The 27,885-nt window shown below is 59.1% G+C and overlaps 2 protein-coding genes across 4 annotated transcripts in view; both read right to left on the minus strand.

Annotated features, from left to right (window-relative positions):
- Positions 1–10,409, minus strand: part of USP48 (ubiquitin specific peptidase 48) — a 29,859-nt gene extending 19,450 nt beyond the window's left edge. For 2 of the 3 annotated variants that reach the window (XM_068171834.1, XM_068171833.1), the window contains exons 1-10: positions 10,204–10,409; positions 9,184–9,304; positions 8,956–9,097; positions 7,760–7,887; positions 6,062–6,186; positions 5,399–5,507; positions 4,100–4,233; positions 3,848–3,930; positions 3,158–3,337; positions 481–606 (exon numbers count right to left, since the gene is read on the minus strand). In XM_068171834.1, the coding sequence (XP_068027935.1) occupies positions 481–606; positions 3,158–3,337; positions 3,848–3,930; positions 4,100–4,233; positions 5,399–5,507; positions 6,062–6,186; positions 7,760–7,887; positions 8,956–9,097; positions 9,184–9,304; positions 10,204–10,337 (1,282 nt within the window). In that variant the 5' untranslated portion in view covers positions 10,338–10,409. Of the gene's footprint in view, positions 1–480; positions 607–3,157; positions 3,338–3,847; positions 3,931–4,099; positions 4,234–5,398; positions 5,508–6,061; positions 6,187–6,263; positions 6,409–7,759; positions 7,888–8,955; positions 9,098–9,183; positions 9,305–10,203 lie in introns of those variants that run through there. The other variant, XM_068171835.1, reaches the window with a different exon arrangement.
- Positions 10,410–11,188: 779 nt separating this feature from the next.
- Positions 11,189–27,885, minus strand: part of HSPG2 (heparan sulfate proteoglycan 2) — a 45,998-nt gene continuing 29,301 nt past the window's right edge. The window contains exons 57-93 of the mRNA XM_068171850.1: positions 27,680–27,831; positions 27,446–27,584; positions 27,214–27,365; positions 26,991–27,129; positions 26,757–26,908; positions 26,535–26,673; positions 26,301–26,452; positions 26,076–26,214; positions 25,842–25,985; positions 25,633–25,767; positions 24,980–25,161; positions 24,714–24,906; positions 24,448–24,627; positions 22,678–22,977; positions 21,961–22,141; positions 21,774–21,871; positions 21,007–21,273; positions 20,820–20,932; positions 20,589–20,736; positions 20,394–20,510; positions 20,053–20,137; positions 19,824–19,968; positions 19,644–19,743; positions 19,451–19,560; positions 19,268–19,376; positions 19,090–19,188; positions 18,285–18,506; positions 17,784–18,016; positions 17,236–17,338; positions 15,482–15,616; positions 14,793–14,846; positions 14,623–14,698; positions 14,403–14,481; positions 14,245–14,315; positions 14,052–14,135; positions 13,884–13,987; positions 11,189–11,643 (exon numbers count right to left, since the gene is read on the minus strand). Coding sequence (XP_068027951.1) covers positions 11,480–11,643; positions 13,884–13,987; positions 14,052–14,135; positions 14,245–14,315; positions 14,403–14,481; positions 14,623–14,698; positions 14,793–14,846; positions 15,482–15,616; positions 17,236–17,338; positions 17,784–18,016; positions 18,285–18,506; positions 19,090–19,188; positions 19,268–19,376; positions 19,451–19,560; positions 19,644–19,743; positions 19,824–19,968; positions 20,053–20,137; positions 20,394–20,510; positions 20,589–20,736; positions 20,820–20,932; positions 21,007–21,273; positions 21,774–21,871; positions 21,961–22,141; positions 22,678–22,977; positions 24,448–24,627; positions 24,714–24,906; positions 24,980–25,161; positions 25,633–25,767; positions 25,842–25,985; positions 26,076–26,214; positions 26,301–26,452; positions 26,535–26,673; positions 26,757–26,908; positions 26,991–27,129; positions 27,214–27,365; positions 27,446–27,584; positions 27,680–27,831 — 5,195 coding nt within the window. The 3' untranslated portion in view covers positions 11,189–11,479. The remainder of the gene's footprint in view (positions 11,644–13,883; positions 13,988–14,051; positions 14,136–14,244; positions 14,316–14,402; positions 14,482–14,622; positions 14,699–14,792; positions 14,847–15,481; positions 15,617–17,235; positions 17,339–17,783; positions 18,017–18,284; positions 18,507–19,089; positions 19,189–19,267; positions 19,377–19,450; positions 19,561–19,643; positions 19,744–19,823; positions 19,969–20,052; positions 20,138–20,393; positions 20,511–20,588; positions 20,737–20,819; positions 20,933–21,006; positions 21,274–21,773; positions 21,872–21,960; positions 22,142–22,677; positions 22,978–24,447; positions 24,628–24,713; positions 24,907–24,979; positions 25,162–25,632; positions 25,768–25,841; positions 25,986–26,075; positions 26,215–26,300; positions 26,453–26,534; positions 26,674–26,756; positions 26,909–26,990; positions 27,130–27,213; positions 27,366–27,445; positions 27,585–27,679; positions 27,832–27,885) is intronic.

A 27,885-nucleotide genomic window follows, 5' to 3' on the forward strand; every position in this document is an offset into this window, starting at 1 on the left:
CGGGCAGGACCCAGGGACTCACCTGGACAGTGAGGGATGGCTGAGCAGGACCCAGGGACTCACCTGGACAGTGAGGGATGGCCGAGCAGGACCCAGGGACTCACCTGGACAGTGAGGGATGGCCGGGCAGGACCCAGGGACTCACCTGGACAGTGAGGGATGGCCGGGCAGGACCCAGGGACTCACCTGGACAGTGAGGGATGGCTGAGCAGGACCCAGGGACTCACCTGGACAGTGAGGGATGGCCGGGCAGGACCCAGGGACTCACCTGGACAGTGAGGGATGGCTGAGCAGGACCCAGGGACTCACCTGGACAGTGAGGGATGGCTGAGCAGGACCCAGGGACTCACCTGGACAGTGAGGGATGGCTGGGCAGGACCCAGGGACTCACCTGGCACCTGGACTGGGAGGGATGGCTGGGGAGCACCCAGGGACTCACCTGGACTGTGAGGGATGGCTGGGCAGGACCCAGGGACTCACCTGGCACCTGGACCGTGAGGGATTTCTCGCGGGCCTGCAGCCTGTACACCAGCATGTAGGCGTTGCGGGAGCAGTGCGTGCCCTTCCCGCACTTGGGCTTACGGGTCTGGGATTTCGATGGCTCCGCTGTGGGAACAAAAGGCAAAACCTCAGCAAGACACAAGCTCCTTCCCTGATCCTCCATTAACGGGATGAGTTTGCCACCCAGCCAGCTTCCCTGTGCCAGGCCTCTGTGCCAAGCACTGGGCTTGGCACGGCTTAAAATTGTATCCCAAAGAAAGCCCCAAATCTCTCCAGTCTTTCTGGGTAAATCAAAGGGACTAAATTTAGGAGCCTGTTCTGAACCTCCCTTCTCAAGAGCCTTTCTTCTCTCCCCAGTGGAACGTCTCTGAGCCAAAAGCCACTCTTGGAAAAACATCCTTTCTCCCTTTTGCCTCTTGTTCTGCTGTCCTGACTCCAAAGAAAAGAGTCAAATCCTCAGGGAAGAAAAACGTATTTACAGGTGATTGTGGATATGAAAAAAAACACAGCAAAGCTTTTAGGAAGCCAAGAGCCATGGAAAGGGTTGTTTGTGAGCAGCTGCTGGGGGTGTAAAGTTGTGTTGCAAGAACTGCTCTTTCCAGATGGATTCTCAGGCAAGGAAAACACTTATCTACAGCTGCAGCTTCAAAAATCAAAACAAAGGAAAAATTAAAGGAACAACATTCCATAAATTGAACTCTAAGTGGGCCATTAAATTATAAGTTTCTTTCCCCCAAATTCTGATAAAATTCATGTGCCTTTCCCCCCACACCATCCAGGGGACTTCCCAGACTCTATTTATTTGCATTTTATCCAAGAATTTTCTGAATTGTTCCCATGTGCATGGCCAAGACTCTCCCCCCCACAGACCTTCAGTTTATGTTACTGACCTTCTCCTGCTGTTACATGCATTTGTAACAAAGAAAGGCCTCCGTTTTGCCTGGAACAGGCAAATTACATCAAAACTTTATACAAACATTGAGCTCCCAGCCTTAAGAGGCTACTAAACACACTTTACATCTATTCTCCAAACAGCCTTGAATTGAAATACGAGAAATAAGAACATTTACTTGCAGTCAAGCGTGAAACTTTATAAAATTGAGGTCACAGCAGTTTACTTGCATCTCATTTGTTGCACTGGGTGAGTGGGGAGGGTAAAAACAAAGGCTGAGCTGCTCTCGGTGCGTTCAGGGCTCAGTTTCCCTGCACACCACTAGATGTCCGGCCAGCTCCAGCCTGGGCCGGCAGCGAGCGGAGAGAGCCAAGGGGAATGGGACAGAGCTGCTGGCGCAGCAGGATCATGGACTCACTAAGGCTGGAAAAGCCCTCCAAGATGATGAAAGCCAACCATTCCCCCAGCACTGCCAGGTCCACCACTAGCCATATCCCCAGGTGCCACGTTCACACACTCTCTGAACACCTCCAGGGATGGCGACTCTACCACTGCCCTGTGCAGCCTCCTCCAATGCCTGACTACGCCTTCCATGAAGGATTTTTCTCAAGAGCCAACCTAAATCTCCCCTGGCCCAGCCTGAGGCCATTCCCTCTTGTCCTGTCCCTGATCCCTGGGAGCAGAGCCTGACAACCCCCAGCTTTCCCCTCCTGTCAGGAGCTGTGCAGAGCCACAAGGTCCCCCCTGAGCCTCCTTTTCTCCAGGCTGAGCCCTGCCCCCAGATCCTTCAACTGCTCCTCAGAAGTTTTCCAGACTCTCTTCCTTGTGCTCCAGACCCTTCCTCAGCTCCATTGCCCATCTCTGGACACATTCCAGCACCTCAAGAAGCATCGTGCAGGTGAGAACAAGGAAATGGGAGAAGGCTGATGCTCCATTACACCAAACCAAGGGAGCACTTAAATCTGCAGATTATTTTTTTCTCTAAAGATGCCCTAAAGAAAAACAACATTCCATAAATTCTAACCACAGCAAAGCATCCTGGTGGGTAACAATTCCTGGGAATGGATTGCTTGCACTGCAAGTGAATTTCTTCATAATTTCCCCGGTTTTCCCCGCTGTGAGCACCTGCACTACAGAACACTGAGCCGCTACAAAACCATTTCAACTCCAAATGAGCTGCTCTTATTTATTGATTGTAGAGTAAGAAATCTACAGGTCCAGCCTCAGCCCAAGCTTTCCAAGAAATCTCCAAGAAATCCAGTCCAGGAACACAGTGATATGGGCAGCACGTGACGACCCAGTAAAACAGAAAAGCACCAAGGAAAAAGCTCAGAGTGAAAAGGCAGTTTAAGCTTCCAAGTTGTTATTTGGATCAAAATCTTTTTTACTGCCTCCAAGTAAAACACCTCAGTGGAAATAGAACCATAATGTGTTAAGGAAACTGAAAGCATTCCCCTTATCTGTTCCAAGGAAGTGGCACCCGCCTGTTGCTCCCTGATAGGAACCCGCTGCCCGTGTTATCAGCCTCTTATCTGCCATGTGGCAGCCAGAGAAGCACTAGAGCAGCTGATCATGAGGTGTAAACACTCACACGGGGCTGAAACGAAGCAAATCTGGCTGCAATCACCAGGATTGCTGTTTCCCACGTTCCTCTGAGCTGTGACAGCCGGTTCTGGGGAGGAGCAGGAGGCTGCATCGGGGGACGTCCGTGGTTGTGGCAGAAAGAGTTATTTTAAAAGGGCACTCACAACTGAAAGGTTTTACCTAGATCTTCCTCAATTCCCAGCTGCAGTTTCTTCCCCTCCATCTTCTCGATGTCCTCGTCGTTGAACTTGTACCACTCGCCCGTCTGCGGGTCCTTCACGTGGGCGATGTAGTGCCCTGAGTAGGCACTTACTCCACGGTGTATGAGCACAGCGCTCAGCTCGTACACGTACACACCGTCTGCAAGGCAAGCAGCACTTACACACAGCTCTGCAGCCAACAGCACTCGTCCTTCCTGTCCTAAAATCTCGTGTTTTCACCAGGCACCAAAGCCTGCACTGGAACGCTTCAGGACATTGCTAAGAGGGTTGTGGCTTAATAACAAGGATGTTGCTTGAAATACGGGTTTCTAACAACTCTGGACGGAATTTTCAATCAAAAAGAGGATTCAGAGGAATCACTGAATCCCAGAATGGTTTGGGTTGGAAGGGATCTTCAAGCCCATCTTGCTCCACCTGTCTGCCACGGGCAGGGACATTTTCCACTATCCCAGGCCGATGCAAGCCCCATCCAACCTGGCCTTGGACACTTCCAGGGATCCAGGGGCAGCCACATCTGCCCTGCTTCTCTGGGCAGCCTGTGCCTATGCATCATCACCCTCACAGGGAGGGATTTCCTTCTAAACAGAATTACAGAGGAGATCTGCCAAGAGGCAATGGGCAAAGATAACAAGAACTGCCCCAAACTCACTTTTTTGCTCCATGAAAGGCTCCATGTCCAGCAGCTCTGAGAAGCCAATGTAGGTGTTCAGCTTCTTCTTGTGGCCAGTTTGTCTGTGCAGAGGCAAAGCTGTGGCTCAGAGCACAGCAACAACAGCTCCCATCCCAAAACACCTCCCTTGAACCCCCCAGAGCACCCCGAGAGAGGCTCAGACACCTGAAATTAAAGCAGGAAGAGCAGGGTAGTGACTTCCCCAACAGCTTCCAGGGTGTTCCCACTCACCTGTCAAACACAAAGCGCATGAGCTGCAGGTTGAGGGTGCAGGGCAGGCTGAGCAGCCGGATCTTCCTCGTGGCATTTTGCTTGCTCTGACAAGTCTCACAAAAATAACGATTGTCTCCTTCTAATTTTTCCTCCTGAGTGTGGAGAGGCAGAAGGAAAGGTCTTGAGAACAGCACTGAAAAGTCAATTGAGCTACTCAACAGCTGGAGAATGAGAAGCACCGAAGTTATTTTAACTTTTTAAGTCTCTTCTCAGCTGCTTCCCAAATTTTTCTGAGTTAAAGACACTCTAATCACTGCACTTTACAGCATAGTCATAGCAGGCTGCTCTCACTTTAAGGCAAGTTTTAGACTGAATCAAGCCCCATTCCAAGTTCTCAGGTCTCTTACTCTTGCCCCTTGCTTGACTGAGTTGGTTTATACCAAAGAAAATAATTAAATCTGGACCTAGTTAATGTAAAGCCACATTTTAGCCTGGAAACTATAACCCTCTGCTCAGCCACCCAAAATCACCCTGCAGGAGTCACTCACTGCCTAAGCAGATCCAAGGGAAGGGTTAGGCCACAGGAAAATTCCAACCCCCCTAAAAAACGTCACAGGGTTGTTTTGTATGAAGGAGGAGCAGACAAATGTCAAGTTCTCCAATTCAGGAATTTAATCTGTGCACCCAAACCAGTTTTTTTCATAGCAGACCTTCCAGGCAGAGCAACTGGTTTGCTGAGTGCACCAGCAAGCAAGGAGCTCAGGGAAGGGGATCAGGTCAGTTCTGTCCTAAATAGTTTGAGTGGAATCCACACCTTAGTGTGCCAGAGCTGAACTTCAGATCCAGACAAATTTTCAAGCTGAATTGAGGGCACTTGCAGCTGTTCCTGCAGCTATTCCCGGCGCTCCCCGGTACTTCTGAGAGCACATTTTTCAGCAGGGAATGTCTCCTGTTGCTATGCAGATGAGCACTGACACAGAAAACATGGAAAGCAGCCTTTCTCCCAGTGCTATCCATGACAAAGCAGGCAGAGACTTTTCCCTAAGTTTCCTGGCAAAGTATTTTAGCTAAAAATGCAACTTTCAAGTGCTTTTTAAAGCTGTAACAGGAGCATGTGGTATCATGGAGCTATTCCTTGCTCCACGTCTCAATCCTCGTTTTTTGGGTCTGCAGAAAAAAACATTTTCACTTGGATGCATCTCCCTAAGCCAAGTCAGTGGCTTCACTCCGACACCGACCTTGAAGGCTGTGAATTGGAGGAAGGAACTGAAATTCCTTGCTAAAAATAGCAGGACTCCAACCACAACGAGCTCATACCTTGAGGAATTCTGTTATACAGTCTGTCAACTGCTTGTGTCCTTGGATGTTTAACTCCAGCTCGTAAAATTTAGACACCAGTTTAGATTCTCTGCCACACTGGTTGCAGCTGGGATGGGAAAGAAGACAAAAATATATCTGAGGACAGGTCAGGGCTCATGCATCGGGGCTCCCAAGTCTTTAGTAAAATATTCCTTGAATAAAACCAGGAGAAAAAGTGAAGTCAGGGCTAAGGAGATTCACACCTCCACACCATAAAAATTCCAGGAGAAGGTTTAAACGCCTTAAGAGCACCTACCAGGACCTGTCACAACTTGCATGTACCATTTTATATTATTTTTAAGGTGAAATTCACAGCTCTGAGAACACAGGAATGAAAATACAACACCCAGGATGCTGTTTTCTGGCTGGAGGACCTGCCACTCCATTAACTCACTGCAGGTTTAGTTGGTAAATTCTCAGTAAAGGAGTAAAAGCAGCTGGAGAACTGCCACAGCAACACCGCACACAGAGGAACAGGAAAGGAAAAGGTCAATATTTCTCAGAAAGTGTTTCTCTGCAGCTTAACTGCCTGCTCTGGCTGTTAGAAGGGATCTTCCCCTCCTAAATCCTTCTAAAAATTTAAATAGTTACAGAAAGGCTCTTCCCAAAATGATTACTTACACTGTGACATAGGCATACTCGCCACAGAACTGCTTTTGCACAATGTTCCGGACATCTGGGTTTTTCTGTTTGGACAAAGTATCTTCCAGCAGGGACATGAACAGCTTGGAAAACTCCTGGGCATCCTGAAAGAGAAAACCAAGTTCATTAACAATCCACCACAGCACAATCCCAACCCTGTCACTAATTCACTGCTAATTACCCCAAGCCCTCCGCACAGGCTGCGCCGAGGCTCCGTGCACGGCATGGAAAATAAAGACCAGGCAGGAGAACTAAGGAAAACAGAGGAATTTGGCTAAAAGGAGCGTGAGGCCCTCGGTGTGGGAGCACAGCAGGAGCTGCCCTGGCTCCCTGCCAGCCCTGCCGGGGGCTTTGACTTCTGCCCTGCTCCTCCCAGAATTCTGGAAGGGATAAAAACCCTCCTGTGGAGCTTTCGAGCCCCTCGATCTCCTTTTTGCAGCTGTCCCTGCTCAGATCAGAGGTCAGAAGAGAAATAAAAACAGCCCAAAAATGAGAAGCTGCCCTATGGGTGATCCCAGCGACGCTCGGGACCTTTCTCTCCCGCCCTGGTTCTCCTCTTCCAAAAACAAACAGGTTTTGGCCTCTCTCAGCTGCCCCTTCGTGTCCCTGGTCAGCTTCCTTCCTCTCCTGACCCTCCCAAGGAAACATTTGCCAGTGCTCCGCTCTTGCTCCAGAACCTCCCGTTACCTCTCCAAGTGGATTTCCAAGCCCTGCCCCCCTCCCAAGCTCTCTCCAGCTGCAGCCCCACAGGGCCCTGCAGCACTCACCTCCCACGTGCAGCCCTGGGATGCTGGCTGGCTCCTGGTGATCCACCTCCCCCTGAGGATCTCCTCACCCTTGGGAGGACCCTCTCACCACCCAACCCCCCCCCAGGAGGAGCAGCCCACAGAACACCTGCAGACGGACCCTCACTACAGCCCGGGCTCCCACCTGGTCCCATCCCATAGCTCCTGGGCTTCATCCCACCACTCCCTTGGCTCCTCCCGATCTTCTGCACTCATCACTTCGAAGCCTCATTCCATTGCTTCCTGGGCTCCTCCTTGTAGCCCTGTACTTATCCCATTGTTTCATGTCCTGATCCCATCACTCCCTGGGCTCCTCCTGATCTCCTTGTCTCCATCCCACTGCCCCTGGGCTCTTCCTTATCTCTGCATCATCATCCCATTGTTCCATGTCCTGTTCCCATCACTCCCAGGGCTCCTCCTTTGTCTCCCTGTTCTCTTCCCATTGTTCCCTGGGCTCTTCCCGATCTCCCTGGCCCCATCCCATTACTCTGTGTTCTCACTCCCTGGACTCCTCCTGATCTCCTTAGCCTCATTCCATTGCTCCTTAGCCCCATCCCATCATTCCCTGGGTTCCTCCTATCTCCCTGTCCTCATCCCATTCCTCCTGATCTCCCTCTCTCCATCCCATTGCTCCCTGCTCTCCTCCTGATCTCCCTGTCCCCACCACATCACTCCTGGACTCCTCATCTCCCTGGCCTCATCCCATCACTCCCTGGGCACTCCTGATGTCCTGGTCCCCTCCTGTTTCCCCCCTGCACTCTGGCAGGGGCCCGCGGCCCCACCTTCCCCATCATGTTTGCACCCAGAAGCCAGACCCAGCTGGGAGCTGCCCAGTGACCACCCAAGGGTGATTCCCAACTTGCTGAGGTGCCAGGAATCCCCTCTCACACACCTGCTGCTGCCCCGTGTCCAGCCCCAGCGCCTTGACAAAGCCCGAGGGGTCGATGTAGCGCCGCTTGCTGTTCTGCAGCAGAGCAAACAGGTACTGCAGGTGCTCACAGATGGTCTGGGGCTCATAGTCTGGGAAAAACACAAGGCACAGCAGGAATTCAGGGCAAGAAGGGATCGCTCCAAGTGTTTCACAACCACTGAAAGTGATGGGCTTGGTGGGTAGCTTGAGTTGTCATGAAAACTGAAGTGGATCGTTTGGGTGATGAGAGCACATCACAACACAAGCCAAATAGAGAATAACTGAGGTTGGGAAAAACCCTCAGGATCAAGTCCAACTGTAAATATTTACATTGTGTAACTCTCAGAAAGGAGGGTGGAGCCAGGCTCTGCTCCCAGGGAACAAGGGACAGGATGAGAGGAGATGACCTTGAATTGCACTAGGAGAGGTCTAGGTAGGATATTAGGGGAAATTCCTCCATGGAAAGGGTAGTCAGGCACTGGAACAGGCTGCTCAGGGCAGTGGTGGAATCCCCATCCCTGGAAGTGCTCAAAAACTGTCTGGATGTGGAAGCTGGGTAGGTGGGTTAATGGTGGGCTTGGCAGTGCTGAGGGAATGGTTGGACTGATAATCTTGGAGAAGTTTTCTAACCTTAGGGATTCCATCCTGCAGTGCCCAGCACCAGCTGTGAGTGAAGGGTTTACACAGCATGCACCAACTACTCCAAAAAACAGCTTACTTATCCCAGAAGGTGAAACATAATTTACAACTACCATGAAACAGCAGCAGAGCTGAGGTGGCTGTGCTGACCCAGAGCCTCCCTGGGGAAAGCACCCTAGAGCAGAAAAAACTGGGAGCCTTAATCTGGGGCCCAAATTTCCGCCCTGCCACAGGATAAGTGTAGATCTGCAACAGCACAGACCAGCCCTGACCCCGTGGTGCTGACCCCCAGCACCACCACGAGGCTACTTTGGGAAGCAAGACCAAACCAAATCACCATTTTCAACCAGCTCAGATCACTCTGATCTAAGACATCACTTGGATTAAGGTCGGTTCATGCCCAAAATCCAGATGATGGCTCCAAACTAACAGCGCAGCGACGGCACGTACGGCTGGGGCTCCCTCCATGAATCCTCCCAATAAACCTAATCCCAAGGTGGGGTTTTAGGGAAGGGAACAAACCCCTCTGTGCCACGCACCTGCATCCTTGGGGACGCCGTCCCCGCAGGCGCTGGGGCACAGGTAGAGCGCCTGCCGCAGCTCCAGGTTCAGGAACCACATCTGCAGGAAGGTGTTGACGTAGCACGTGGCGCCGAGGTTCGTCAGGCCCACGAACGCGTTCTGGGGGGCAGAGAAAGGGCCAGCTGAGGTCACCTGCCCTGGTCCCCAGCGTGGCCCTGGCCCCTGGGGGGAGTTGGGGGGGTTACCTTCTTGCGGCGCTCGCAGTTGGGGTCGTCGATGTTGTGGAAGCTGTTCTCGTCGATCTCGCCCAGCCACACGTGCTCCCCGATGCCCACCAGGCAGTTGGGGTTCCCCCGGCAGTTCCTCCTGGGGAGCCAGACCCCGGCTGTCACCCCCATGTCCCCTGGGGGCTGGCAGGGGTGACAGTGGGGGATATGGGGAAGCACATAATGTTGAATGGGATGAGACGTGGAACACACCCCCCACCAAAAAACAGTGGTCACGGGTGAGGAAGGAGGTGGAGAACTAAAGGGGTTTTCGGGTAAAAAAAGGGGACCCCAGGGGCAACTATGGGACCAAGGGGATCTCCTACAGCTGGGAAGCCAGGCAGGGACAGGGCTTGCCCCAACTCCAGGGTGAGTGCCATACATGCAGGCAAGGAGATGGGTTCCCTTCAGCCCACAGGGATCCCCTATAAATGGGGAGCCAGGCAGAGAGAGGAATCCCTACAGCCCTGGGGCGGGACTAGCTCCTTACATCTGAGCAGCCAGGCAAGAAGAGGGGTTCCCTACAACCCCGGGGTTATCCTAAAAACGGGGAGGGACCAGCAAGGCGAGGGGCTCCCCACCACGCCACGGGGGCTCCCCTGTATCTGAAGAGCCCAGCAACAAGGGGTGCCCCACAACAGCAGCGTGGTGCCCTGTATCTGGTGAGCCCGGCCGGGACGAGGGTCTCCCACTGCCCCAGGGCAGCTCCCCTACATCAGAGGAGCCAGAGAACGAGAGGGGCTCCCCACAGCCCGGGGACGGTCCGTCCCCTGAGCACAGAGAGACGGAGGTTCCCCGCCACCCGAGGGACTCCCCTGGATCTGGGGACACGGCGCTGAGGGCCCAGCCCCGGGGAATGGAGGCGCCCCAGAAGGGAACCCGGGGGAGGCTCCACCGACCCCGCGGGTCCCCGGGAGGGGCGGGGAACGCCCCGCGCCTCATGGCGGGAAGAAACACAGGGGTCGGAGGGGTTCGGTGCCCGGCCCGGCCCCGCGGTACCGGCAGGCGCCGCGCTGGCAGGGCTCCAGCCGGACGCGATAGGCCGCCTCGATGTGCTCCTGCGCCACCGCCTCGGGCGGCACCGTCTCGGTCCAGCGCCACGCCGCCTTCTCCAGCTGCAGCCGCGGCGCCATCGCTCCCGCCGGCGCCCTGGGGCTGCCCCGGCCCGGTCCTTGCCCCGGTCCTTGCCCCGGTCCCGGCCCGGTCTCGATCCCGCCCGGCCCCTCCCGCCGCCGTCAGGGCCGGTGACGCCACGAGTGCGACGCGGTGACGGCGCGAGGCGCTGACGTTGGCGGGCCGCGCCGCGCGGGGCTGGGGGAGGGGCTTCCGCCACGGGGGCGTGGCTTGGGAGCGCCAGGTACGGGCCCATACCCGCCAGGGGCGGGGCTTGAGCGCGCCAGGGGCGTGGCTTGTAAGAGCCGCCTGAGAGGGTGTGGCCTGCGCGGAATGGGGGCGGGGCTCGCGGCCCGTGTGGGCGGGGCTGAGGCGGTGTGGGCGGGGCCTGAGCGGCCGGTGGGCTGGGTCCCATCGCCCCCTCCCGCCCTCCACACCGCGCCCCCGGAGCCCCCCGGAGCCCCCCAGCCCGGTACCCCCGCCGGACCCCTCTGCACCCCTGCGTCATTCCCCCGCAGCCCTGTACCACAGCCGCCCACGCCATACGAGCCCGGGCGCCCCGAACTCCCACAGCCCCAAACCGTATCCCCTATACCGCACCCCAATACCGTAACCCTTCCGTACCATAACCTCCCGGGCCCCTACACCCCTGCAGCCCCACACCGTGCACCCTAAATCCTCCCACTGCACCCCCTCTCCTACACCCCCACAGGACCCCCCCCAAACCATCTCGCTCACACCAAGCCGCCTGCAGCCCAACACCAAAGCCCCCCTCCATCCCCACACCACGTCCCAACCCTCACGCTCCCCATCCCATCGCTGCCGTACCCCCACACTGCCCCGGCGCAGCCCCCAAACACGGCAGCCGCACTGGTTGTCTCTCCTTTAATAGCTGTCCCTGTGCGGGGGGGTCCCCGCCAGCACCCCGATTGTCCCTCGCGCCCCCAGCCCGCCGCCACCCCGGGGGGCACCCAGGCGGCCCGGCCGCCCCAGCACAGTTTCGGGGGGGCCGGTGGAAGGGGGGTGTAAACATTTTTGGGGGTCCCGGCCCCCCCCCCCCCAGAGTCACCCTGGGGCAGCGAAGCACCGTTTCCTCCTGGTGGTTTTTTTTTGGAAAAGAATAAAATTGGCCAAATTCCCCCCAAACTCTGTTTCGGGGGGGTTAGGAGGGGCAGGGGGGCACAGGGGAGCCCCCTAGGGCGCCGTGCCGGAGGTCGATGGGGTGTCGGGGGATCCCGGCGGACTCCAGCGCCAGTCCCCGCACGCACCCCGAGAGGCCAGAGCTGAACTTGCCAGTGGTCAGGGCGCGGGGGTCGGGGGCACCGCCTGAGGGGGACACGGGGGGCACTGGGCAGGGGCACCACCCGTGCCGGGCTTGGACACCTGCCCACCTCTATCTTCTGTCCCATCAGGTGTCCCCACCCCATGTCCCACCATGTGTCCCATCCTGCATCCATTCCACATCTCTCCCTGCCTCCCATCCTCTGTTCCACCCTGTCCATCCCATGTCCATCCTGTGTCGCACCCCATGTCCGTCCCATGGCCCACTCTGTGTCCATCCCATGTCCCACCTCGTTTCTGTGTCCCACCCCATGTCCATCCCGTGTCCCACCCCATGTCCATCCCGTGTCCCACCCCGTGTCCATCCCGTGTCCCACCCCATGTCCATCCCATGTCCCACCCCGTGTCCATCCCATGTCCCACCCCGTGTCCATCCCATGTCCCACCCTGTGTCCATCCCGTGTCCCACCCCATGTCCATCCTGTGTCCCATCCCATGTCCATCCCATGTCCCACCCCATGTCCATCCCGTGTCCCGTTCTGTGTCCATCCCGTGTCCCACCCCATGTCCATCCCATGTCCCACCCCGTGTCCATCTCGTGTCCCATCCCGTGTCTATCCTGTGTCCCACCCTGTGTCCATCCCGTGTCCCACCCCATGTCCCACCCCATGTCCACCCCATGTCCCACCCTATGTCCATCCCGTGTCCCACCCCATGTCCATCCTGTGTCCCACCCCGTGTCCATCCCGTGTCCCACCCCATGTCCATCCCGTGTCCCACCCCATGTCCATCCCATGTGCCACCCCATGTCCATCCTGTGTCCCACCCCGTGTCCATCTCATGTCCCACCCCATGTCCATCCCATGTCCCACCCTGTGTCCATCCCGTGTCCCACCCCATGTCCATCCTGTGTCCCATCCCATGTCCATCCCATGTCCCACCCCATGTCCATCCCGTGTCCCGTTCTGTGTCCATCCCGTGTCCCACCCCATGTCCATCCCGTGTCCCACCCCATGTCCATCCCGTGTCCCACCCCATGTCCATCCCATGTCCCACCCCGTGTCCATCCCATGTCCCACCCCGTGTCCATCCCATGTCCCACCCTGTGTCCATCCCGTGTCCCACCCCATGTCCATCCCGTGTCCCATCCCATGTCCATCCCATGTCCCACCCCATGTCCATCCCGTGTCCCGTTCTGTGTCCATCCCGTGTCCCACCCCATGTCCATCCCATGTCCCACCCCGTGTCCATCTCGTGTCCCATCCCGTGTCCATCCTGTGTCCCACCCTGTGTCCATCCCGTGTCCCACCCCATGTCCCACCCCATGTCCACCCCATGTCCCACCCTATGTCCATCCCGTGTCCCACCCCATGTCCATCCTGTGTCCCACCCCGTGTCCATCCCGTGTCCCACCCCATGTCCATCCCATGTGCCACCCCATGTCCATCCTGTGTCCCACCCCGTGTCCATCTCATGTCCCACCCCATGTCCATCCCATGTCCCACCCCGTGTCCATCCCATGTCCCACCCCGTGTCCATCCCATGTCCCACCCTGTGTCCATCCCGTGTCCCACCCCATGTCCATCCCGTGTCCCATCCCATGTCCATCCCATGTCCCACCCCATGTCCATCCCGTGTCCCGTTCTGTGTCCATCCCGTGTCCCACCCCATGTCCATCCCATGTCCCACCCCGTGTCCATCTCGTGTCCCATCCCGTGTCCATCCTGTGTCCCACCCTGTGTCCATCCCGTGTCCCACCCCATGTCCCACCCCATGTCCACCCCATGTCCCACCCTATGTCCATCCCGTGTCCCACCCCATGTCCATCCTGTGTCCCACCCCGTGTCCATCCCGTGTCCCACCCCATGTCCATCCCATGTGCCACCCCATGTCCATCCTGTGTCCCACCCCGTGTCCATCTCATGTCCCACCCCATGTCCATCCCATGTCCCACCCTGTGTCCATCCCGTGTCCCACCCCATGTCCATCCCATGTCCCACCCCGTGTCCATCCTGTGTCCCACCCCGTGTCCATCCCATGTCCCACCCCATGTCCATCCCATGTCCCACCCTGTGTCCATCCCGTGTCCCACCCTATGTCCATCCTGTGTCCATGCCATATCCCACCCCGTATCTGTCCCACTCCATGTCCATCCCCTGTGCCACCCCATGCCTCACCCCATCTACCCCACATCCACCCCATGTCCATTCCACGTCCATCCCACATCCACCCCGTGTCCATTTGTGTCCCAACCCGTGCCCCCCGTGTCCCAGGTCCCACCGTACCCACGTAGACGCTGCCCTCGGTGTTTGCCATGACGTTGGATCCGGGCGATTCCCCACTCACCGGCTCCTCTCCATCCACCTGGAGCTGCCCACGCCGGCCCTCCCTGTGGGGCACTGTCAGCACCTGCACCCCACCCCACCCCACCCCACGCCCAGACCCCCGCCCACCTTGTCACTGTCACCCGGTGCCACTCGCCGTCATTGACGGGGTCTTCAGAGGTGATGGTGGCCTCGCCACTGCCCAGCTGGTAGCTGTTGGGGGGACACGGTGTCAGCGTGCAGGGCACCTCAGGGGGCACCTTGTGGGCTCAGGGGACCCCCGGTGCCACATGTCACGCCAGGGGACCCCGGTCCCCCTCACCTGAACACCAGGTGCCCGTCCTTCAACCCGAGGCCAAGGAAATCTTTGGCTTTGCCGCCCTCGCTGGGCTCCTAGGGTGCAGTGGGGGGTGAGCAGGGGGCACCCGGACCCCCAGCCCGAGGGGTCTCACACCGGTGCCCCCCGTCCCCCTGTCTCACCGCGCCGTGCCACAGCAGCAGCCCCTGGGCGCTGCGCGTCCGCAGCTCCAGCTCGATGGTCTCAGGAGCCTCGGGGGGGCTGCCAGGGGATGGGGGGTCATGGGGGGCAGCACCCAAAAAAGAGGTGATGCCGTGGGGGGAGTGCAGCACTCCAAAAATGGGGGGGGGGGTGCCATTGGGGGGGGCACAGCACCCACTCGGGGCGTCCCATGTCACTCACCCACGAGGGAAGAGGTGCCCGGGAAGGGCCAGGTAGGATCCGTCCTGGAATGCGGCGCTGAACTGCCCAGGGGCATCTGGGGGAAGATGGGGCGTCAGGGGAGGGGTGGGAGGAGGGGACCCCACCCGCATTTTGGGGGGAAAAAAGGGAAAAGGGGTGCAGGGACCCACCGCCACCCCCGCTGCCCTCCTGCCAGTCCTGCTCCAGCTCTGCCAGTGCCGAGCCTGCGGGAGAAGAGGGGGTAAAGGGGGAACATGTATCCCCTTGGTGTCCCCAAGTGTCCCCCCACCATGTCCCCGGGTGTCTCCAGTTGTTCCAGGTATCTCCAAGTATTCCCCAAGTGTATATCCTCAACAGTGTCCCCAGGTGTCCCCCATGTCCCCAGGTGGCTTCACTTATTCCCAGATATTCCCCAAGTACATGTCCCTGCCATGTACCCAGGTGTCCCTCTGTGTCCCCAGTCAATCCCCAAGGGTCTCCAGGTATCCCCAGGTGTCCCCCCATGTCCCCAGGTGTCTTCAAATGTTGTCACGTGTCCCCAGGTGTCCCTAAGTGACCTCCTCCCATGTTCCCAAGTTTCCCCCATGGCCCCACATGTCCCAAACCATCTCCAAGTGTCCCCAGGTATTTTCAAGTATTCCCCAAGTGTGCATGTCCCTTGTGTCCCTGGGCGTCCCCGTGTCTTTCCTTTGTCCCCCCAATGTCTTCCAGTGGCCTGAGATTTCCCTCTGTGTCTTCAAGTGCCCCCAGGTGTCCCCCCCTGCCCCTCCATGTGTTCCCCTTCACAGAGCTGGCAGTGTCCCTGCATGCTCCCTGTGTCCCCAAGGCGTGTCCCCATGTCCCTGTGCTGTCCCCTCACGGTGCTGGCAGCGGGCCCCGCTGTATCCAGGGGGGCAGCGGCAGGAGCCATGGACACAGGAGCCACCGTGCAGGCAGGGCTGGGAGGGGTGACAGCCTTCGGCCTCCTCCTCCTCCTCGTCCTCGCAGCGTGGGCCTGGGGACAGCAGGACACGGTCACGGCGGGCGAGGGGTCAGTGTGCACGGCACACACGGGCACAGCCACGTGGGGCACAGGTATGTGCAGTGAGCAGGTGTGAAATGTGTGTGCACTCAGGACAGGTGTGTGCAGTGAACAGGTGTGAGCTGTGTGTGCACACACACGGCACAGGTGTGTGCAGTGAATAGGAGTGAGCTGTGTGTGCACACACACGGCACAGGTGTGTGCAGTGAGCAGGTGTGAGCTGTGTGTGCACACACACAGCACAGGTGTGTGCAGTGAACAGGTGTGAGCTGTGTGTGCACACACACGGCACAGGTGTGTGCAGTGAGCAGGTGTGAGCTGTGTGTGCACACACACAGCACAGGTGTGTGCAGTGAGCAGGTGTGAGCTGTGTGTGCACACAGCACAGGTGTGTGCAGTGAGCAGGTGTGAGCTGTGTGTGCACACACACAGCACAGGTGTGTGCAGTGAGCAGGTGTGAGCTGTGTGTGCACACAGCACAGGTGTGTGCAGTGAGCAGGTGTGAGCTGTGTGTGCACACAGCACAGGTGTGTGCAGTGAGCAGGTGTGAGCTGTGCGTGCACACAGCACAGGTGTGTGCAGTGAGCAGGTGTGAGCTGTGTGTGCACACGGCACAGGTGTGTGCAGTGAACAGGTGTGAGCTGTGTGTGCACACACAGCACAGGTGGGTGCAGTGAACAGGTGTGAGCTGTGCGTGCACACACACAGCACAGGTGTGTGCACTGAGCAGGTGTGAGCTGTGTGTGCACTCAGCACAGGTGTGTGCAGTGAACAGGTGTGAGCTGTGCGTGCACACAGCACAGGTGTGTGCAGTGAGCAGGTGTGAGCTGTGTGTGCACACACACAGCACAGGTGTGTGCAGTGAATAGGAGTGAGCTGTGTGTGCACACAGCACAGGTGTGTGCAGTGAGCAGGTGTGAGCTGTGTGTGCACACAGCACAGGTGTGTGCAGTGAGCAGGTGTGAGCTGTGTGTGCACACACGGCACATACATACAATTCACAGTGCACACACACACGTGCAGCACACACATGCAGTAATGCACACACAGTGCACACATGCATACACGAGCAGCACACACACAGAGTAATGCACACGCAGTGCACACACACACACACACATGTGCAGCACACACTCAGTAATGCACACACACTGCACACACACACACACGTGCAGCACACACTCAGTAATGCACACGCAGTGCACACACACATACACACATGTGCAGCACACATGCAGTAATGCACACGCAGTGCACACACACACACACACATGTGCACCACTAATGCAGTGATGCACATGCAGTGCACACACACATACACACATGTGCAGCACACATGCAGTAATGCACACGCAGTGCACACACACATACACACATGTGCAGCACACATGCAGTAATGCACACGCAGTGCACACACACACACACACATGTGCACCACTAATGCAGTGATGCACATGCAGTGCACACACACATACACACATGTGCAGCACACACGCAGTAACGCACACGCAGTAACGCACACACAGTAATGCACATGCAGTGCACACACGCGTGCAGATGCCCCCCATCCCAGCCCCCGTCCCCGCTCTCACCGCGGGTCCCCGGCCGACACGGTGCGCGGTGGCCGCAGGGCCGCACCCCCCGGCTGCGCAGGAACCGCTCCCGCAGCTCCAGGCGCTTCCCGCTGATGGACACCTGCAGGGACACCGCCCGCTGTCACCGCCTGGGGTCACTTCCCGGCCGGGACACCAACGGGGCCGAGGGGACGCCAATGAGGGGCACCTCTCCAATGAGGGGACATCAACAAGGGGACACCAATGGCACTCTCCAGCCACGGGGGTCACTTCCAACCAAGGGGACACCAAGGGGAGGCGTCACCAACCCAGTGAGGGAACTCCAACAAGGGGATGTGAAGGGAAGTCACCTCCCCAACAACACGGTCACCTCCCAACCAAGGGGATGCTGTCAACAGGGTCATTTTCCCCAGGGGATACCAAGAGGGGTCATCCCCCCAACAAGGGGACATCAGTGGGGGTCACCTCCCACCCCATCAAGAGGATCATGTCCCCAGTATGGGGGAATCCCCTCCCCACCTGAGGGGGATCACCTGCCCTCCAAGGGGACACAAGGGGGGTCTCACCTCTCCAATGCAGCCGTGGAAGGAGGCGTTGGTGGGGGGGCGCAGGGGGGGCTCAGTGCCCCCCAGGTAGAGGGGGCTGCGCAGGTTGAGCCCCTGGCTCTTGCCAGGTGAGGAGCGTTTCACCGGGGCAGCATCATCCACCACCAGTGTCCCATCCTTGTGAACCCGTTCAGCTGTCACCCAATGCCACTGGCCCAGGGCCACTGGCTCTGTGCTCCGCAGCACTGCCGGGCCTGTGGGGACAGGGGTGGCGTTATGGGGGGCACTGGGGGACAACCAGGGATGCTCATGGACCTGAGATGTGCCTTGGGTGATGCTTGAGGACAAGATGACTCCCAAGGACCCCGGTGACGCCCAAAGATCCCAGTGACATTTGGGGACCCCACTGTGGCTCAGGGACCCCTTTCATGGCAGTGAACCCTTGTAACACTGTGTCACTCCCTTACTCCCACGGTCCCCGGTGCCACCTGTCCACAGTGCCCCCTGCCCTGTGCCACCCACCTGAGCCCAGCTCGTAGCGGAACTCGAGGTGGCCACCGATCATGGCCAAGGCCACGTAGTCCTCGACAGGGGCGGCTTTGCCGGCACTGAAGAGCAGGAGCCCGTCGGGTGCCAGCGGCAGGAACTCAACCTCCAGCCGCAGCTCATGGTGCACGTTGGTGAGGGGCGGGTACGAGACGAAGGCTCCCTCCTCATCAAACGATGGCACGTTCACCACCTCACCTGCACATCCCAGTCAGTGCCCAGTGCGGGACCCCACCACCTCCAGCTCCATCTTCAGAGCAACATCCACAGCCTTCATCCCCAGGGCGGGACAACATCCATCCATCCATCCATCCATCCATCCATCCATCCATCCATCCAACCATCCATCCATCCATCCATCCATCCATCCATCCATCCATCCATTCCCCCCTCCATCCCCAACCTTCATCCTCATGATGGGACCCCATCATCCATCTCCAGCCTCTATCCCCAGCCTCCAACCCCACAGTGGGGCCCAATGTCCAACCCCATGGTGACACCCAACCTATATCCCCAGAATGGGACACCAGCCTCCATCCCCATGGTGCCCATCTTTCCAGGCTGGTCTTTATCTCTTGCCAGTGTCCCCAAGGTGGTACCCAGCCCCACCCCATCCCCATCCCCATGTCACCAGGGTGGTCCCAGCCACGTCCCCATCTCCATGGAATGGTCCCCAATCCTACATCCACTTCACCAGGGCAGTCCCAGCCATGTCCCCATTTCCCTGGATGGTCCCCACCCCATCCCCATGTCCCAGGACGGTGCCAGCTGTGTCGCTCACCCTCGGTGCACCTCTCCCCAGTCTTGCCCAGGTGGCAGCGGCAGGTGTAGCCCTGCCCATCTGGCCTGTTGACGCAGGTGGCATCAGGCCCACACGCCTCTGTGGGGTGAGAAGCCATGAGCACCCATCCTGAAGGGACCCTGGATGATGTCCCCATGGAGAGAGTGGCATCACCTACCCGGGTGACAGTGCAAAGCCTGCGAGTACTCGCAGTTGCTGCCAGTGAAGCCGTGGGGACATCGGCAGACATAGGTGCCACTCTCATCGTCCTGGCACACGCCGCCGTTCTGGGTGAGGGGTGACATGGGTGTCAGCAGTGGGCAGGGATGGGTGGGCATCACCTCCTCCCCTCCATCCTCACCTGGCACGGCCGGTCCTGGCAGGTGGGACAATTGGTGACACCGTGTGCCTGCAGGTCCATGTCTCCAAAGGCCACCTCTTCCCCTTGGATGCGGAGCTGGCGCACGCAGCCTGTGAGGTGGTGGACATGGGCAGAACTGTCACGTGATGCCCACGTCCCCTCACCCCGGTGCCCCCCAAAACCCCACACTCACCCATGAAACCCCGGCTGAGCCCCGTCTTTGCCACAGCGCCGATGTCGGGGTACCCTCCCAGGTACAACTCCTCGTTCAGATCCAGCCCTTGGAACTTCCCCTGCAGGCACACGAGGGTGAGCACCAGCTCCAGCACCCTGACCAGCTCCAGCACCCCGACACCCCACCCCAAGGTGATACCTGGGAGGTGCCGTTCACAGCAGGGTGCCCTTCGAGGCCCAGCGAGCCCCAGGTGAGGTTGCGGAGCAGCCGCACGGTGTGGTACTCGCCCAGCCGCAGCGCTGTGGGGTGACGGATGGTGGCCATGCCCGAACCAGCATCAAACCTGGTTTTTTGGAGGTACAAGGGGTGTGGGTGCGTGCTGGCACCCATCTCCCACCTCTCCCATACACCTGCTCATAGGTCTCACCTAAATTCGGGGCGTCCACCCACCAACCCGAAGGAGATGAAGTCGGCACCGCTGTTTTTCCGCTGCCCATTGTACAGGAGAAGCCCTGAGGGGTGGCAGGGGATCAGATGGGACGGTCCCCATCCTGAGATGGGGGACACATCCTAGGGGACTTCAAAATCCTCCCAGGATGGAGGGGAAATCCCCCGTAAACTGGAGGTCTGAGATGAATAGAGAATGGGAGATAAAGTAGGGCAAGTGGAGCCTGAAGGGAGGGGAGGATGAAGGCAGGGAAGGGAGGGGGAAATGATGGAAGGGACGTGAAGGGGGACACAGAGGACACTTGGGGCACACAGGCTCACCATCGGCAGCATCAGGTCGGAAGGTGATGACAATCTCAAACCTCTTGTAGGCGTCCTTGATGGTGGGCAGGGGGAGGAAGGAGCGGGGCGACTGCCCAAAATAGGGGACCACGTGTTCTGCAGGGATGGGAGGGTAAGGAGGAGCAGGGCACACCACCCCCAGTCCCATCCATTCGTCCCTCTGTCTGTCCTCACCTTGGACCTTCAGCACGTAGTACGCTGTCTGCTGGCCGCGGTGGTTGGCAGCCACGCAGGTGTAGACGCCGGCATCCTCGGGGCGCACGGCCGGCAGCGTCAGCACGTTCCCCTGCACCCTGGCACCCGCCGGCAGCTCTCCCTCCAGCTGCAGCACAGCAGAGTGGGGTCAGCCCCCACAAGCAGCCCCCACAACCCCTGCCACCCCCACCCCCCACCCCTCCATTGTACCTTGCTCCAGGTGATCTCTGGCACTGGGAAGCCAGATGCCAAGCACGGCAAAACAGCTGCTGATCCGAGGGACACCTCCTTCACCTCCGGCTGCCCGGCGATTTGAGGAGCGGCTGGGGACGCACGGAGGTGTCACCAACCTGCAGTGACACGGTGTGCGTCCCCCGCTCTGTGTCCCTGTGCCCACCTTGTACGTGGAGGATGACGTGGGACTGGACGGTGCCCACGGCATTGGTGGCGGTGCAGCGATACTGCCCGGCGTCAGCCCGCTCCACCTGCTCGATGGTGAGGGTGCCGGCATGGACCAGCACCCCAGGGCGGATGCGGCCCCCCACTTTGCTCCAGGTGACGTGGGGACGGGGTTCTCCCAAGCCCAGGCACTCCAACTCCACAGTTGTCCCTGCCAGCACTGTCTGCACTGCGGTCCGGATGTTGATCAGGGCCCTGGGGAGAGCTTGGGGGACAGTGGGGATTTGGGGTGAACCCCTGGCACAGGGAGGCATCCCAGTCTGGCACTGGAGTGGGAGATAGGGAGAAACGGGGTTCCTGAAGGGATTTGGGACAAGTGGGGTGGCTGTAGAAAGGGAGAGAGGTCAGAGGTGTTGGGAGTCCTCAACTGAGCATGGTGAGACATGGGGACTACCAGAGTGGTCACGGGTGTGGGAAGAGACAGGGGGCACTGGGGTGTCCATGGGTGTGAAGACAGACTGATTGTGTCGGGATGTCCACAGGCATGGGGAAGGGTGGGAGGTATTGGGGTGCCTGTAGGCTTGAGGAGAGATTTCAGGTCACCATGGGCATTGGGGGCTATTAGGGTACCTGTGTGTGGAGGGAAATGGAAGGTGCTGGGGGGTCCCTTGGTGGGGGGACATGGGGGTCCTGGGGTGCCTTTGGTGGTGGAGGACAGGGCAGGGGGGGTGGACATGTCCCCTGGTGCTGGGATGATGCTCCTACCCTGGACAGTGAGGGTGGCCCTGTCCTCTGCCTGTCCGCCCGGGGCACTGGCCCGGCACACATACACGCCCTGAGCCCCCGACGCCAGCTCCGGCATCCTGCGGGGACACAGCCAGGGTGAGGGACCCCACGGGAGACACTGCGGGGGTCCCACCTCCTGTGGGGGTCCCTGTCTCATGTTCCTTACCTCAGCACCCCGTCCCGCACGCTGTGGTTGGGGGGCAGCTCCCCACCTTCCTTCAGCCACTCCACACGGGCACGGGGGTCCCCAGAGACAGAGCAGGCGAATTCAGCAGTGCCACCCACCCCCTTGACGAGGCTCCCTGGTGTCACCCGCACCACCAAGGGACCACCAGCGATGTCCCCACCTTCACCAGTATCACCTGGAAAGGATGCAGAGCCCCATTGGTACCCAGCGGCACTTGCATCATCCCTGTGGGATGCAGATCCCCAGTGGTACCCAGGAACACCAGGATAACCGGGGTGGGATGCAGACCCCCAGTGGGACCCAGGAACACCAGGATAACCGGGGTGGGATGCAGACCCCCAGTGGGACCCAGGAACACCAGGATAACCGGGGTGGGATGCAGACCCCCAGTGGGACCCAGGAACACCAGGATAACCGGGGTGGGATGCAGACCCCCAGTGGGACCCAGGAACACCAGGATAACCGGGGTGGGATGCAGACCCCCAGTGGGACCCAGGAACACCAGGATAACCGGGGTGGGATGCAGACCTCCAGTGGTACCCAGGAACACCAGGATAACCGGGGTGAGATGCAGACCCCCAGTGGTACCCAACGGCACCACCCAGGGGGATGTGGAGCCCCAGAGGTACCCGTCAGTGCCGGGATCGCCTGGGCAGGAGGCAGAGCTCCGAGGGCACCCGGCAGCACTGCCATCACCCAACGCGGAGCACCCCCGGTACCCGGGGATGGGCTCACCATGAACAGCCACACGGGCGAAGGCCTCGGCAGTGCCAACGCGGTTGGTGACGAGGCAGCGGTAGGTGCCGGAGTCGGCGGGGGCCGCGGGGCTGAGGCGGAGGAGGGCGGCGCGGTGGGCCACACGCGCCGAGAGGCTGCTGTTCACCTTGTCCCAGGTGTACTGCAGCGGGGGGGTGCCGTGGGCCAGGCACAGCAACTGGAACGCGTCACCTGCCCGCACTGCCGTGTCCTCCGGGAGGATGGTGGCATATGGAGGTGCTGTGGGATAAGGGGAGCCGTCAGCCATGATGGGGCCAGGAATGGGTCAGCGGGGCAAGGAGGGTGTCGGTGAGGGGTGTAGGGGGTGATGGAGATGGCCATGTGTTGGGATGGATGAGAGTTGGATGGATCCATGAGAAAGAGGTGGATAGAGGAGTGAGAAAGGATGGAGACGTGGATGGCTAGGATGGCCAGGAGTGATGGATGAAACCACCAGGAAGGAAGGGATGGATGGGTGGATGGGTGGATGGATGACTGGAGAGTCTGAGAGGAGATGGCAAGTTGGGTGTGTGCTGGGATGGATGAGATGGATGATGCACAAGGAAAAGATGGATGCAGGAGACAGGAAATGTAGAGTTGGATGTGAGCTGGAAGGATTGAATGATGGATGAATGTAGCAGGAAGGCATGGATGGATAAATTTGAGGGGAGATTGAGAAACAAGTGTATGCTGGGATGGATCACATGGATGGATGCACAAAGAAGAGATGGATAGAAGAGTTAGGAGAAGGATGTGAGCTAGGATGGTTGAGTGATGGATGAACCCACAAGGAAGAGGTAGGTATATGGGTGGATGGATCAATGACTGGCAGAGTTTGAGAGCAGATGGTGGTTGGGCATGTGCTGGGATGGATGAGATGGATGATGCACTAGGAAGGGACAGATGGAAGGGTGTGAGAGGAGATGGAGAGATGGCGTGTGCTGCGATGAACAAGAGATGGGTGGATGCACAAGGATGAGATACATGGAGGGGTGTGAGAGGAAACAGAGGAATGTCAGCTGGAGTGGGTGAGCAATGGATGAGTCCACCAGGAAGGGATGGATGGAGGGCGTGAGAGGAGATGGAGAGATGAACATGAACTATGATGGATGAGGGATGGGTGAATTCACAAGGACAAAATGGATGGAAGAGTAAGGAGGTGGGGAGATGGGTGTGTGCTAGAATTGATGAATCCACAAGGAGAACACAGATGGAGAGGTCTGAGCAGAGATGGAGAGATGGTCATGAGCTGTGATGGATGAGTGATGGGTGAATCCACAAGGAAGAAAGGGATGTTAGAATAAAGAGATAGAGATATGGGTGTGTGCTAGGGATGAACGAGATGGATGGATCCATGACGAAAAATGGAAGGAGAGATATGAACAGAGATAGAGAGATGGGCTTGAGCTGGGATGGATGAGCCATGGATGGATCCACAATGAATGGTTAGATGGATGGATGAGAGAGCAGAAGTGGAGAGGGACATGCACAGGGATAGGACAAGAAGGGGGACACACCCACGGGAAGGGTTGGTGACGGAGCTTGAGAGGAGGAGGATGAGTGCTGCGATGGAGCAAGGATGGTCCTGCGAGGAAGGGCTGGATGTAAGGGTGGAGGTGGCCACATGCAGAGGAAGGATGGGTGATGGCCACAGCGGAGGTGGCAGCAGGAACCCAGCGGCGCCCCAAACCCCTGCTGTTCCCTTCTTACTCTCTACATCGAGGGTGACGAAGACTTCGGTGGAACCGACAGGGCTGCTGGCATTGCAGATGTACTGGCCCGAGTCCTGCTGCGCGGCACGAGGGATGACCAGGCTGCCGTTCACCACGCGGTGCTGCCAGGGCAGGGGTGCCCGCAGCTTCGACCACTCAATCCGGGGCACTGGGTCACCTACAACCACATCGTGCCCATCACCGTGGTGTCAGGTACTGCTCAGAACATCCCTTCTCCACCACTGTCCTCCAGGCTCCCCATACCTCTGGCCATGCAGTGCAGTGTGGCGGTGTCCCCAGCCACCACGGTGACAGTGGATGGTGCGGTGACCTCGGGGGCCCCGGGGTGCTGCTGCGCTGACTCCACGCTGACATCCACCCGTGCCTGCGCCGAGCCCAGGGCACTGTGCGCCGTGCACACGTAGGTCCCGGCGTGCTCCGGCTTGGCCGGTGAGAGCTGGTGGGGACAGGGTGGGGATGAGCACCAGGCACTCCCGGGTGCCCCATGGTGCCCCTGGGTGCCCACTCACCTGCAGGATGGCCTGGCTGTCCATGTGCAGCAGCGTTTGGTGCTCCACCTTCTGCCGGGAGCCCAGCCGGCTCCAACGCACCAGCGGCCGCGGCTCACCCCGGCCCAGGCACTCCAGGCTCAGGGATTTGCCCTCCTTCACTGTCACAGGGCCTGGTGGCATCACTGACACCGTGGGGGCACCTAGAGAAGGAGGAGGGCATTGTGGTGGGGATTGGGACACTACCATGAAGGGCAGCTGGAAGGTGCCTGGCTATAGGGGCACCCATCACCCTGGGAGCATTGGGAGCATGGGAGGAAATGAGCATGAGTGTGGGGATGGGGACACAACATCTCAGGAGCTTCCGAAGCCCATGGAGGACATCTGCAACTGGGATGGGGACATCACAACTCCTAGGGTCCCTGGAAGGACACCAGCATGGGGACATGGGCACGACCACTCCAGGAGCACCTGAAGCATGGAAAGGAGATGGGGATAGGGACACCATCACCCCAGTGGTATGTGGATGACATGGAGGACACCAGCATGGTAACAGGAAGACCACCCCGAGGGCACCAGGAGCACATGTAGGACATAGGTATGGGGACACATGTGCCCTGAGAACACCTGGAGCACATGGAGACAGGGGCAGGGTCACCATGGCCACCTCATACCTTGCACCACGAGGTTGACGACGCTGCTGGCGACGCCGAAGCGGTTGGAGGCCACACAGTGGTAGGCGCCCTGGTTGCTCACGTGGGCACCGGTGATGGAGATGACTGAGCCGTTGGCACTGATCTTCACATTGTCTGGGCAAGGAGGAGCCATCAGCACCAGGGCCACCCTGGGGACCATGCCAGGACCGCTCTGGGGACCGCCATACCTTGGAGGTGTTGGCCAGGCCCCATACGCCAAGTGATATTGACAGGCCGGGCGCCATCGTGGACACGGCACTTGAAGGTGGCATCTTCACCTGGTGCCACTGCCATGCTGTGTGGGTCGATGGAGATGATGGGGCTCTGCAAACCTGTGGGGACAAAGGCACAGAGAGGCCATGAGGTCACTCACATCACCCATCTCTCCTCAGCATCCTCCCTCACCCTGTGGCCACACTCACGGTAGCTGGAGCTGTCACGGGAGGTGACAGTGACAGAGACGATGGCCTCGCGGGAGGCGCTGCCCGTGTCAGCCCGGCACACGTACTCTCCCGAATCAGCCACCGAGAGCTGTGACAGCCGCAGCCGGGACCCCGAAATCTGGGGACATCATAACAGAAGGTGGTGGCATCACCCAGCCACGCACAGCAACCACCATCCCCCACCCCACCGGTGTCCCAAGCTACCTGGTGCTTGGCTGGGAGGGCCCCACCGCGCTTGTACCAGGTGATGCTGGCCTGTCCCTGGCCGGCCACCACGCAGTCCAGGTCCAGAGTCTGTCCCTCGGTGACAGAGGACGCCGAGGACTCAATGTGGATGGGTGGCGTGACGCTGGTGGCTGCATGGGCAGGGTTGAGGGTGAATGGCCCCAGTGGTCCCTGACACCAGCAGGAACCTGTCCCCTGGAGGGTGGCACTCACAGTGGGATGGGTTGTCTCCGTCATCGATGGTGACGATGAGGGACGTCTCCTGCGTGATGCCGCCTGATGTCACCCGGCACACGTACTCCCCCGAATCGGCTGCTGTCACCTGGGGGATGCGCAGGCGAGTGCCTGACACCTGGAGGGAACAGTTAGGGAACAAGTCAGCACCATAGAGCAGGGGAAGGGACAAATTCAGAGTGACCCTCCCCTGCCCCCTACCTGGTGGCCAACAGGCAGGGAGCCACCACGCTTGTACCACGTCACGGTGGTGGGGCCGGACCCTGCCACCACGCAGTTGAGGTCCAGGATCTGTCCCTCCGCGATGGCCGAGGACAAGGACTCGATGCGGAGGGGCTGGGAGATGCCAGAGGCTGAGGGAGGACGGGAAAGGGGAACGTTTATCACCAAGGTGACACCCGACTGTCCCCAAGCACTGCCCGCTCCCACACTCACTGTAATAGCTGTCGGCACTGCTGGGCACTGTGACAATGACAGATGCCTCCTGGGTGACAGTCCCCAGGGTCACCCGGCACACGTACTCCCCTGAATCGGCCACTGCCACTTGTGCAAGGCGCAGGCGGGTCCCTGACACCTGGGGACATGACAAGTTGGGGACACATGAGTATCTGATGTGGGTTGTGGCCTGCAGGGCAAAGCCACCTCCCCCATGTCCCACCTGGCTGTTTGGTGGCAGAGCCCCGCCACGCCGGTACCAGGTGACATGGGGATGACCCTGTCCTGCCACCATGCAGTTGAGATCCAGTGTCTGTCCCTCGGTAACAGCAGCGGAGGAGGTCTCGATCCTCACTGGTGGCGTGACACCAACAGCTGGGGGTGGCAGTAGGGTCCATAGGGTCAACACTGTGTCCTCACCATGTCCCTATGTCACCTCTCACCCATCTCAGTACCATAAGAGGAGCCAACGCCAGTCTGGATGGTGACGATGAGGGATGTCTCATGTGTGACACTGCCTGATGTCACCCGGCACACGTACTCCCCTGAATCGGCTGCTGTCACCTGGGGGATGCGCAGGCGGGTGCCCGACACCTGGAGAGGTGACACACATGAGAATGGAGACATAAACCCCTCAACACCACCAAAAATCTCTTTTCCACCCCAAAACGCTCCTCAGTGTCCCCCACCTGGTGCTTGGCTGGGAGGGACCCCCCGCGCTTGTACCAGGTGACAGTGGCCTGTCCCTGCCCGGCCACAATGCAGTTGAGGTCCAGGGTCTGTCCCTCGGCCACGGAGGAGGATGAGGACTCGATGCGCACCGGAGGGGTGACACCAGCGGCTGGAGACAGAGACATGAGGGTCACCCCCAAGGACTGCGGCACTGCCCCCCAGT

The sequence above is a fragment of the Anomalospiza imberbis genome, chromosome 23, assembly GCF_031753505.1.
Source record: "Anomalospiza imberbis isolate Cuckoo-Finch-1a 21T00152 chromosome 23, ASM3175350v1, whole genome shotgun sequence".
Taxonomy (NCBI): domain Eukaryota; kingdom Metazoa; phylum Chordata; class Aves; order Passeriformes; family Viduidae; genus Anomalospiza; species Anomalospiza imberbis.